General features: G+C 46.2%; 1 protein-coding gene across 2 annotated transcripts in view; it reads left to right on the top strand.

The window, feature by feature from the left end:
- The window catches only part of COL5A1 (collagen type V alpha 1 chain), a 147,502-nt gene extending 138,960 nt beyond the window's left edge, over nt 1-8,542 (top strand). For both annotated transcript variants that reach the window (XM_064676749.1, XM_064676748.1), the window contains exons 65-66: nt 2,711-2,944; nt 5,553-8,542. In XM_064676749.1, the coding sequence (XP_064532819.1) occupies nt 2,711-2,944; nt 5,553-5,699 (381 nt within the window). In that variant the 3' untranslated portion in view covers nt 5,700-8,542. The remainder of the gene's footprint in view (nt 1-2,710; nt 2,945-5,552) is intronic.
- Nucleotides 8,543-12,559: the final 4,017 nt, after the last annotated feature.

The following is a 12,559-nucleotide window of genomic DNA, read 5'->3' as shown; positions in this document are numbered from 1 at the left end:
GAAGATAATTTATCCAGCAGATAAAACCGACCTGCCCCCAAAGGCAGATGCTCTGCTGTGTCACACTGAGCTGCTCCATGCTGTTGTCCTCTCCCCAGGGAAGGGGGTTCTTGCAGTGCCCCCCAAACTTCCACCTTAAAAGGCAAACAACCCAGAAAATCACCACGTTGTTTCCCTGCACCGCATTTCATCGCTGCTAAACACATTTTGCTCTGATTCTGCCCACAAGAAGGACGTGGCTTCTGTAGCTTTTCTGCATTATCAAGTAAGGCTTCAAAGCCAAGGCTTCAGCCTCGTGGCTCCTTGGAGGGCAACTACTCATAGCTTAATTACAGAGCACTTAATCAGTTAATATTACACAAGTGCCTTCACTTCTCCATATTCCCTGCTTCTTTTTTTCCCAGTCTATCAGCTACATTAGAGGCTCAATTGTCAACCTAGACCTTAGGGCTTATTTTTTTTAGATAGGAATTTCTGGTGCTACTTGGAGCTCTTTGTTCCATCTTTTTGTATTGTCATTTTCTTGCTTTTTTTACCTTTCCTGCTTTTTCTATTTGGAGGAAAAAAAAAAAGCCACCAGCACGTAGAAGACCTACCTAAGCAATCCACAAAACTTTTAAACACACAAGCCATGGAAGCAAAGAGTTATTTATCTCTTTATTTTGAAAGGTCCCCTCATTTTACCCGTCTCTACTTGGAGCCATGAGATTGGTAAATTGAGGAGATATTTTCCTGGTGGATCCCAGATCAGCTAAAATCTGTGTGTAGATGGAGGGAATGAATAAGTTTGAGTTCTCCTCTGGGTGCAACTCCGCTCCTGTTACTCCATGGAGAAGGTCCCTGGTGTCTTTCCACGCAGGCTGAGCAGATTTTTTGGTGCCTGAGCCCATGGGGAACCCCAAATTGGAGGGGAAGATTTTCACCTGGATGCTTTGCACTGCTGACAGGGGGCTCCAGGTGAATCCTGGAATTGCACAGGGTGTGCAGCTGGGAACACCCAAAGTAAGAAGGATGTAGTAACTGTGCAATACGAAGAAATCAGCTTGGTTTGATGCTTCCACACTGTCATTAATCAATGACACAGAGTACCTGGAGCCAATTTCTTACCTTTTCTCATGATGCAGCCAAACTGAATTTAGAGGGATGAGAGGGTTGCAGATGTTTTCTTCTGCTTTCATTCTGTGTGTGTTACACACAATTCCCACTAGCTCTAACAAGGCCTGCCACCCATCCCATCCCATCCCATTATCCTTCACAGCCATATGGCATCTGCCACAGGGAAATACCAGCACAGGAAAAAGAGGAAATGACTGATTTTTGCAAAGCTGTTCCCATGAGCAAACCTTATGCCCACAACCAGTTCCCAGTGGCTCCAATTGCAAAGCTGGGACAGGGCTTCACTCAATCTGCAGAAGCTAAACAGCATCAGAGACCCCTTAATGAGCAGCCAGGCTCCAAACCAAGCTCTGAACTGAAATAAGACCAAATAAGAGCAGCGGGTCCTGCAGGTCAGTAGTGCCACATGGCACTGGGTGTGTGCCAAGTGCTTGGCATTTTGTGTCCCCTTCCTTCCACGTCCTGGTGGTTTTCTGGTAGCTCTCCTGGCATGCCTGGCTCTCTGCTGGTCAGTCATATTTAACTCTCAGGAGGACAGTGCAACAGTATCCTGACAACCGGTTGGTACATTCATTTATTTTTATTACCTTTTAATTCATTGTTTTATTACCTGGTTATGAATCTCTTCTACTGTTTGCAGCTTGCACCACAACTCGATGTCTCGTGGTACCTCGAAGGAAACTCCGCTGGTTTTGTGCCTGTGTTTTTCTCCTGGTTGTTTCTAAAGAAACCCAACTGTCCCTCGAGGGCAGTGGCTTGGTCATGGCTGGAGATGCCACCTCAAGCACAGCCAGTTCATATGTGCAAACTCATTTTGTGTTTGCTTCTTCGGCGGGGCACAAAACTCCCAGAAAGTCCTGAATCCCTTAAGCGCTGGAATTGGGTTTCAGTAAATTCCATTTTGCAGAAATGTATTATAGGCACCGTTCTCCTGCTTGGGAGAAAAGCAGCCTGATGGGAAGAACTGAGCAAATCTCAGCGTGCAGGGGCAGCCCTGTGTTCACAACATGCCCTAAGGGCAGCAAATCCATTTTCCCTTTACCTGAGTGCAGCCTTGCCAGCCACAGCAGCCCCCAGTCCTTATCAGCAGGAACAGGATTGCTGCAGATCAAGTGCAAAGATTGCTTGAAACCCCAGTGTTTGGTGCCCAGGAAAAATGAATGGGAAATACCACAGAGTATGCAGAATAAAAGACCCACAGCAGGCAGGAAATCTTGTCAAACAGGACAGAAAAATAAAGCCCCAAACCCTTACAGGAATCTGCTTTCTCTCCTCCTCAAAAGCTGGAGAAATATGCTCAGTATTGGCTTAAACTTGAGACATATATCCCCAAATGTGCACCTTTTTGGGTTGAATTCCCCTTCCTTTTGTCTCATGCCTTGAATTAGCCTTATTTTTTTAGCTCATGTGCAGCAAGAGAATAAAATGCCCTTTGTCATCCATGCCCCGGCCACAGGAGGACCAGAGCAGCCCTGTGGCAGGAGCAGTGCCTGCACCCCGGTGGGGTGGTGACACTGGTGGTCCTCAGAGCCTCCCCAGACACGTTGCATCCCCCCTCACTGCCCAGCATTTCCCATTCTCTGCCCCCTCACAGCTCTCCTACGTGGACTCGGACGGGAACCCCATCGGGGTGGTGCAGATGACCTTCCTGCGGCTCCTGAGCGCCTCGGCCCACCAGAACATCACCTACAACTGCTACCAGTCCGTGGCCTGGCACGATGCCACCACCAACAGCTACGACAAGGCCATCAGGTTCCTGGGCTCCAACGACGAGGAGATGTCCTACGACAACAACCCCTACATCCGAGCCGCCCTGGACGGCTGCGCGGTACGTGGGCAGGGCTGGAAGGGGACACCCCAGGGCTCTCTGTCCCCCTCCCTGGGTTGTCCAGCACCATCTGCCTCGGAGCAAATCCCCTCCAAATTTCCTGTGCCTGTTGGTGTAGTTGTCCTGAGGGCGGGCCCTGGCATGGGAGACATGGAGCTCGCTCTTCCATAAACTGGGAATATGTGATTCCACTCCAGGTCAGGAGAAGCTGCAGCACCTCTAGGAATCAAATTGATCTGATAATCAAATTAACCTGCCTAAAAACTCCTTTTAGACTGCTTTTAAACGTCCCCTCCTTGCCTTTGCTCTCCCCTGTTTCCTCACAGGGGGTGAGGTGAGCGATGACACCCAGTCCTGGATGAGTTTTGCAGGTTTAATAATGATCTTTTTAACTGCCCTCAGGAAATCTTGGAGGGGAAAGTACTAAGGGTTTGGCATTGGGTTGGATGAGGTTTTTCTGTGTGCAGCCCCAGGGGCTTTGCTGGTCATGGGGGTGCATCCAGCTCCAGCCAGGGGAGCCCAGCCCAGAGCTGGGCTTTGCTCTGTGTGTCCCCCCGCCCTTCACAGGAGCCACCAGTGCCCCTGGGAGAGGACAAACCAAAGCAAAGCCTGGCTCTGTACAGATGAGATGATCTAAGGGATGCAGGAGACAGGTTCACACCCCTGCTCGTGTTTCAAATGTGACTTCTAACATCTTTGTCTTCAGCTTTTTCCCCCCATGAGATTTTTTTGCCCAGAATGAAGCTCTCCCCTCCCCTTCCAGCCCATCCTGCTCCTCACCTTCCCTTCAGCCACAAGGAGCAGCCACAGTTTCCAGAGGGGCTCAGCATCCCCTCTTTGCTTCTGCCTCTTTCATTGGATGCCTGATTTGGGTTTAAACTCTTAAAAATCTGCCATCAGGAGATAAAAATTTGGCAAAGCAGGTGCTGCCTGCCTTTATTTTGAGACCCAGCTTGCTGGTGCAAAAACATGCATAATTCCCACCCTCTGGAACTGCAGTGCTTGAAGCCCACGGGACAGAAAGATTGAGATGTTTGACAGAAAAAGCTCCCCACATAATTTGAGATTAAAATGGTTCTGTTCTGGCACAAACACGATTTTTGCTGTAGGAGCAATGAGGAAAATCATATTAGAATCACTTCTTTTAACATGTTCGTGGAGAGGGAAAGGGCAAGGATAAACTCAGAAGTTTATCCTCAAGTACCTCATATCTCCTGCTGACACAACATGTCCCTGGCAAAAAGTGCCTTCCTTTCCCTTCTGAAGTCTCAGGGATGTTGTAGGATCACACATTTCACTTGTTAGGGTGGGTGTGCCTGCTGAAAACCCTTTGAGTTTAAATGTGCCATCATTCCTCTCTCTAATGAGGAATACTAGGCCAAGGGGGAATGGCTTTAAGATGAAGAAGGATAGATTTAGATTGGCTATTAGAAAGGAATTTTTCCCTGTGAGGGTGGGGAGGCCCTGGCACAGGTTGCTCTGCATCACCTGGACTCCTGTAACCTCCCTGGTAGACTGTGCTGCCCAAACCACAGGCAGGATATTTAAGATTTAAGGGAGTTTATTGTTTACAACAGTTCTTCTACATTAAAGATGATTTTAATCTGAATCTTAGACCAACTAAAAGGCTGTGAGAACCCTGCCAGAAATTTAGAGATGCATTCAATCCATTTGTGGGAGCGAGTACTAGAACTGATTCAGGTTACAGACTTGGCCATGCTGGGTTAATGGTTGGACTTGGTGATCTTAAAGGTCTTTTCCAACCTAAATGATTCTGTGATTGAGCCCTGCTGTGTGGAAAATGAGGTTGATCTGCCCGACACGGCGTTGCCGCAGAGGTCCTGGTAGGACCCACGCTCTGGCTGTGCTGCAGTCAGTGGATCTCCAGGGCTTATGTTCAGACCATTATTTGAATGTGTTTTTCCTGATCTTACAGCCCTTTCTCAGTAGCTGTGATACAGCCAACTCTGCCGAGACACACAAATCAGAGGGAAAGGTAGAGCCAAAAGCTGCTCCATAAATTCACTTGTTTGTGCAGCCTTGTATGCCCTCGGGTGCACTTCTGCTCCTCTAATAATTATTTATATTTTGGAAATAACTGTATGGCTACCAGGCACAATAAAAAGACAACATCACCTTGTGAATTCCATCAAACTTTAAATGTGATCTTTTCGGTAGCGCTCGGGTAATAGTCAAACTAATATATTCAAATTAAATCGCTCCCATTTGCTCAACAACCCATGCGTGTCCTCGGGGAGGTAAAACAACTATTGCACAGCCACAACAATTTTACCAGGCTCCTGTTCCGGCTGGGAGATGTGCTGACAGCAGAGTTAGTGTGTCGTGATCTGCATGGCAGCAAAGTCTGGGCTCAGGGTGAACATCTCCCAGGGCTTTGCTCAGTGGTCCCCATCCCACGTCTGGTAAATCTGCAGGGCAAATAAATCCGTGTTTATTGCTGGGTGACTAATTTGGGTCAGAAAACGCCTGGGTAAGGTATCTCTGGGCGTTGCCTGAGTGGTGAATGCTCAGTCATGATACCTTGCTGATGTTGGCTTGGAAGGCATCACCAGAGCTCCTCTATCTCTCTCCCTCTTCTCCCCACCAGGCAAAGAAGGGCTATCAGAAAACCATCCTGGAAATCAACACGCCCAAAGTAGAGCAAGTACCTATAGTCGACATCATGTTCAATGACTTCGGAGAAGCGTCACAGAAATTTGGATTCGAGGTGGGACCAGCTTGCTTCATGGGCTAAGAGCCACCTGAAAACTAGTCTCCAAATGAGCAACCTCGTAACCTCATTGCGCCATTTAATTAAAAAAAAAAAAAATTGAATAGAAAAAAAAAAAAAAGAAAAGAAGAATTCCTTGTCACATGCACATTGCGAGACTGGACAGCGATGGGTTATTTTTTTTTGTTGTTTTCGTTTCATCCCTCGTTTTTTCCCCCTGAGTTTTCCTCTGGGACACCTCTGACCCACAGTCACCACGGACGCAGAATTCCATGACCGACCGCCGCACACGTGGCCCGGAGACCTGTCCCTGCTGCTCCAGGGCCACCGAGCAGACCCCGCCGCCATCAGAGACTCCTTCTTCTTCTTCTTCTTCTCGTGAGCAGCAGCGAGCGCTTGCCTGTAGATTGTTGTTTGTCTGCTCGTTTCTAAGGAAAAAAAAATTGGGGAAAAACTTGAAACTCCTGTGTTCAGCTTGATGTTGAAGTCCTGGCTCCAATCCAAAGCTCATCAAAGGCATTTTGTTGTTATTCCACGAGATTTGGCTCAGCTCTAGCAAGGAGGTGTCGTGGCCAATCCCAGAAATTTTAGTTATCTCCACTGAGTTGCCTAATTCTACGTTTTCGCAAAATTTAGCTAGAGGTCACACTGGGCATCTCTCTCCCATGTATTAAAGGTGCTTATATTTTTATATGTTTGTAAGTAAATATTTGTATTGTATATTATTTTAAATGTTTGAATGTTTCTGGCTTCCAAACATGCACGTGACCTTGTGTGTATCAAACCCACCGCCCTTCCCACCAGCAGCCCAGCCAAGCATCCACCTGGGAATAAAAACTCCTGTCCCCACTGCCTCTGCCTCTTCCCAGCCCTGAGCCAGGAGGGCCTTGGAGTGACACCCAGGATGAGTCTTGGCAGGATGAGGTGCAAAACAGCCCCCCGAGCCACAGTTGCCTTTTGGAAGGATTCACTTCAAAATTAGGAAATTAAAGCCACTTTTTAACAAATTTTCTACAAAACCCTGATCGAAAAGCAGGATCTGCTTTGAGTCTCTGCCTTTTTATGCGCTTGCTTAACATACCTGTTTTAAATTAATTCTTCTTTTTTCCCTTCAACATTCTTTTATAATAATAATAATTAAAACCAAATCCATCCCCAGTGGCAGGGGAAGTCCATTTGTCCTCTCTGAATATCAAGTGTAAAAAAAAAAAAAAAAAAAAGGAAGAAAAAAAAAAGGTGCTTTTTATTTTTACACGTCTCTGTGGTGCTATCTGTTTGATAACTTTAATACAACACTGGTGATACCCTGCCACTGGCCAATCTCCCACCAGCTTTCAGACACTTTCAGACAGACTTATAAATGCATGTCACCTTTATATTTGTTAAGTAGAAGACTCTCTCCTCTCCTTTGTATCGCAGCAGCTTTTACGGTCCGTGCAGAAAAGGTACTAAATGTACTTTCCTTTATTTCTTACATCTTTTTTTTCCTTTTTTTTTTTCTTTTTTTTTTTCTTTTTTTTTTTTTTTTTTCCCAAGACTATCCACACGTTTTTCCCGGTGGTAACCAGAGCAGATTGTACTCAGTGCTGAACGTTTGTGGTGCTAATTTATGTAGATGTCGGGTGTCCTGACGCGGTGCCGGAGCCGTGTGGGTGCTGCCGGGACTCTGCAATTCTCTTGCTGTTCCCACAGTGGCTTTTTTTTTTTCCACGGCTCACAACGTGCTGACACCATCTTCTTTTTCCATTTGTTTTTTTCTCCGTGGCCGTTTTCCTCGTTTAGATCTCTCAGCTGGAAAAAATAGATGTTGCAGGGCGGGGGTGTTTTTTTTTTATTATTATTATTATTATTATTTGGCCTGGAGTGTTACAGCAACGCTTGAACCAAGGGGGATCTTTCACCATAAAGGAAAAGACATCACATTTACTGTGAAGAAAAGCCTATATATGATGTTTTTTCCCCCCTCCTTCCCAAGCAGAGAGCAGCAGCATCCGAGGAAGGGAGGCCAAGCCGTGCTGGAGGGAGCGGCGATGCCGCGTGGTGCTTTTTGGCCTGGGAGAGCCGTGTCCATCCATCTCCCTTCTTCTGGAGTGTTCTCTCATGGGGTTTGTTTGGTGGTTTGTTTTTTTTTCAATTTAGGAGAATAAAAGAATAAAAAGGTGCTACCCTAAAAACTGCAGACTCCGGCAGCAAAGCAGTGAAAAGGAATATATAATAATATATAAGGAATTCAGCTTCTCAGTCACCTTGGCAACAGCCTTGTTCAGGAACAGCGGGAAGGTCAGGAAAGGTTGCACATTCCTCTCTGCAACAGCAAAGCCATATATTGATGTATGTCCACACGTGTGCGTCCGTCTAGGTCATGTGATTCTGTTATAAATTTTCATCAAGGGAGCTTTTTTCTTTTATTTTTTTTTCCTTTTATTTCTTTGCTTTAAGTAAAAAAAAAAAAAAAAAAATTCCTCTGTTGAAGTCCACAGTGTTGTAATTGTACTGAGCTCCAAACTGTTCCGATTTTCCCCAGACCACTTAGCTCTACGGTATATTGCAATAAAATTACTACTTGTATTTGCAGACCTTCTTTTTGTGTAATTTTATTTCCCTCCTCCCTTAATATATATGACTTGAACAAATGTTGATAAGAAAAATAAAACCTATGGAAAAAAAATTTTTTAGTACATAAGGCCCTTTTTAAAATATAGTGTCAAATGACATATTGTACATTTCTTCAAAGTCCAATAAACATGTCATAAAATTTAAGTGTAATGCCCATAAGAGCTATTTTTAAATATTTTAAACCTGTGTAATAAAGGAATAAATGTAATAGATTTTTTTTCAATAAATCAAGTTTACTGTTTCCACCTAAACCAACGTGATGTGAATGTCTTCTTGAAGTTGATTGCAGCAGGATTTCTCCACGACCCTGAGGAGCCCGAAGAGTTCATCAGAGGAGCTGTGCAAGTGCTTAAAGGTAATACATACTGTAAAATATAAACCAAATGCAGAAGAAAGAGAACTTCCAGGCCTGGAATTTTATTTTTTTTATTCCTTAGTGAGAATCTCCAGTTGACCCAACAGTGCAAAAAGCCAACCTGGGGATTTCGGTGCCTGGGATCTGGATGAGAAGATTGGGTGGCCACCTGCTCTCCACCTCCACACCAGCAGAAATGTCACCAGAGGACACTTTGCTCGGCACCACGGCCTTTGCTCTTGCTGATCTTCTCACCCTGAGACGAATCCAGAAACAAACATTTTTCCAGCTTTTTGGTGAGCTCCTCAACCCCCAAACCCATCCTCAGGGCAATGTTGTGTGGAGGTGCTGGGGGAAGCAAACATGAGGGACACTTTGCTTACCCTCTCCTCCTCACCTCCGCGGGTTTCACTCCAGGGATGTGCAGGAAGGTGACGGATCCTCTGGGAAGCACTGCAGGAATCACAGGTCCCTGCCTGCCAACACCAGCACCGGCCGCCGGATCCACGTCACTCTGGTTCTCAGGGGCTTCTTGCAAAGAACATCTGGTTGGTGCTGCTGCTCTGCAGGTTCAAGAAGATGTTTGTATCTTCCAAATGTGGTGTTTGCAACATTGCAGGTGTGTAAGATGCAAGAACAGGGGCATGGGCACGAGCCAACCCTTGCAGTGACCAAGCCAAGCTGTGTGTCCCCTCAGCCCCTCCCCTGCGTTCTTTGGCTGCAGCAGATCTTTGATGACCTGAGAGGCAGATCTCAGATGGAGGCAGATGTTCAGATAACGAGCCAAAGTCACAGAATCACAGAATGGTTTGGGTTGGAAGGGTCCTTAAAGATCACCTTGTTCCAACCCCCTGCCATGGGCAAGGACACCTTCCACTAGACCAGGTTGCTTCAAGCCCCGTCCAGCCTGGCCTTTAAAGTCCTTTAGTCTAAGTATATAATTAACTTATAGGAGTAATTTTCCAAAATCTCAGAGTGTTAAGGCTAAATCTTCATCCAAAGGGACCCCAGAAATGCAGGGGTACCACAGCTGAAGGAATAAATTAGGGGAAAGTAACTTTAATTACTTTAACCTGGCTAGAAACGTTTAACTTACATCTTGATCTTGCTTCAAGGTGACACTAACCCATCCATGCTGACTTGCCAGTTGTGATTTGCACTCAATAATTGCTGGTTGCAGCAAATGCCTCAGAGCCTCGCTGCTGAGAGAAGCTTTGATCTGCTATTAGGAGAAAACAGAGATCTGAGGAAGGATCTGACTGTTTCTGGCAGTGCCAGACACAGAAGCCATGGCAGCTTTTTCACCTCTTTTCACATAACAAAGTCTGTGATTTAGTGCTGGAGCTACAAAGCTGTGACTCCACCAGGTGAGATACGGAGGGGAATTTTTAGAAGATCCACAAAAAGAGCAGCAGATAATTGAGACAGAGTGTGAGCACCCAAAGCAGGTCAGGTTTCCTGTGAGGATGGAGTGGGGATGGGGCTGCTCATCCCAAACTCCCACAGCAGCTGCCCCCCACCTCGGGGATGCTGCAAAGGGGCAGGACCAGGAGCCCAAACCTCAGGATGCAGCAAAGAGAGCAAGAGGACCAAGCCCAGCAGCCAGGGCAGCCCTGGAGGGAACAGAGCAACACCCACCCCTGGTACAGCTCAGGGAAGGGGAGTTATCCAAGGGCAGCTGATCCCGATGGTGTTTCCAACAGCCTGTAAAGCAGCTGAGCCAGCCTGGGCGGGGAAGGGGTGTCTGCAGGGTTGTGGGGCTGCTGGTCTGCTTTGCTCTGCATGTGGTGTTTTTTTCTGACAGGCAGAGGTTTAACTGGGCTGGGATTTATGCAATTCTGTGTGTTAAGGAAACAGGTGAAGCCTGAAAAGTTTTCCCTGCCCAGTTACCCGAGCTGACCCAGGCGTGAGGACACGTGCATGTGCTTCCTGGCTGCTGCCACAGGTAAAACAGGAGTTGCTGTGGGACTTGCTTTCTGCCTGTAAAATGGAATTGTTCTTTGGTTTATTTTTTAGCCCTGCTCTGGAGGAAGAGGCCCAGGCCCTCGTGATGGCTGTGTGTCTCTTGACTCCCTGTCTTTTATCTTGGATTCCTTTGGCTCGCTTCACTTGGACTCGGTAACCTTTAAGGTCTGTCTCAACCTAAACAATTCTATGATTCAACTAGTGGAGCTCTGGCTATCCCTAAAAAAAAAAAAAAAAAGCACATTCCTACATGTTTTGCAAGAGTAGGAAGTGGGGCAGAGAAAAGAACCTTTGGAGAAAAGAGCAAAGCAGCTGTTTGGAAACACAGCTCCCTCTGGTTGTGCTTCAACCCCGGGGCTGCACTACCAGCAACCAGCACATTCCTGTTTCTCCTGGGAGCTGGTGGGGAAGGGAACCAGGATCAGCAGCCCTGTACCACTCCCAGCCCAAGCTGTGCCATGCAGGGACACCCTGTGATCACACCATTTGCTCTCCACAAGACACAGCAGCTCTGGTTGGGTTGTGTCCTGCAGTTGTTACCTCCCAAAGTGATGTTCCTCCCAGCTCCTTAAATACCGTGTTTACAAGAGACTGGTAAAAATAAAAATTACCAAGAAGGAAGCGTTGGCAATGATTAAATTTAGAGACCAGATCCTGGGCATCCCTTCCCTGTGGTCTAGGTGAGTTTGGGGAGAATTAAAACTGTGAATGGGTGTTTTATACAAAGTATTGAGCATCCTTAGTGAGACTAAAGCTCTCCTGGAAAGACAGGAACAGCAAGACCAAGTGGGAGGCTTTAATGAGAAGGGGAGAGGACTGTGCATGAATTAGCATGAAGAAAATATGCAAATTGTTGGGTAGAGTGAGGCTTTCACAGCATACAAGAGAGCTGGAGCTATTCTTGTTGTTCAGCTGCTTTTTGTCCTGCATCTTCTCCCCAGCCAGTCTTGATTTGACTTGGGTTTATTTTTATTAACGTCTCAAGCAAAAGATTAGAATTTATCTGACCCACAGCTCTCAGAAAAGAAAAAAGAAAGAAAAAAACCCTCTCCATGACTTCCTATGAGAAAGAGCAAGTGAGCTGGAGGTGCCTCTGGCAGTTCACCACCACCTGTAAATTAAGCTACAGAGTCCCCACAGAAAGCTAATACAGTGCAAGTCAAATGTGTCTCTTCTCTTAACACCTTGCACAGGAGCTCTGCCTCTGCAAATTCACTTTCCTGCAGCCCAGACAGACAATTTCCATGTTCTTTTAATATTTTTTTAACATCGGTGGTCTGACAGGACAGATCGTTGCTGCACCAGGGAGAAGCATCAGCCTGATCCTCGTGTCACTTGGTACTGAAACATTGGTGTCCTTCTGCCATGAGCAGGTGGGAAGCAATGGTTTATCATAATTATCCATTAATTATCAATGCATATTCTGTTTTTTCCTGGCTTTCTGTTTGCTTTCCATGTACTTCCCCTTTTAAGGCAAAAGCAACCTTTGATGGCAACCTGGGCTGGTGTTCTCAACATCTGCCAGGGGCTGTTTAACCAGGGCTGCTCTTCTGCCATTACACAATGGCCCAAAATGTTATATCCTTGGAAATGATTACTCTTAACTCATCCCTCCCTCTGTGCTTCCAGCTGTGGGGAATCCAATCCCCTTTCACATCAAGGATTGCTTCTTCCCACCATCTTCTCTGGACCTGCTCTCATCAAAATCTCAGCACTGAAAACCAAGTTTGCTTTTGAGAGGAGTGTTAATGTGCTGTAGTTTTATTTATGGCACCTATTGCCACTTCATTTATTCCTTGTAACTTCTCCAGTTGCAGATTTTTTTCCCATCCTGGGGCATCATGGCAGCAAAGTGATTTTCTCCAGAGGCACAAACTCAATAGCTCAGACAGACCCTGCGTGTTCCTACCTTCCCAGCAAACAAAACTTAGCAATTTATGCTTGTATT

The sequence above is a fragment of the Pseudopipra pipra genome, chromosome 20 (genome assembly GCF_036250125.1).
Source record: "Pseudopipra pipra isolate bDixPip1 chromosome 20, bDixPip1.hap1, whole genome shotgun sequence".
In the NCBI taxonomy this organism is placed as follows: Eukaryota; Metazoa; Chordata; class Aves; order Passeriformes; family Pipridae; genus Pseudopipra; species Pseudopipra pipra.
Note: the sequence above shows the minus strand (reverse complement) of the source record. Positions and strands in the feature narration are given on the sequence as shown.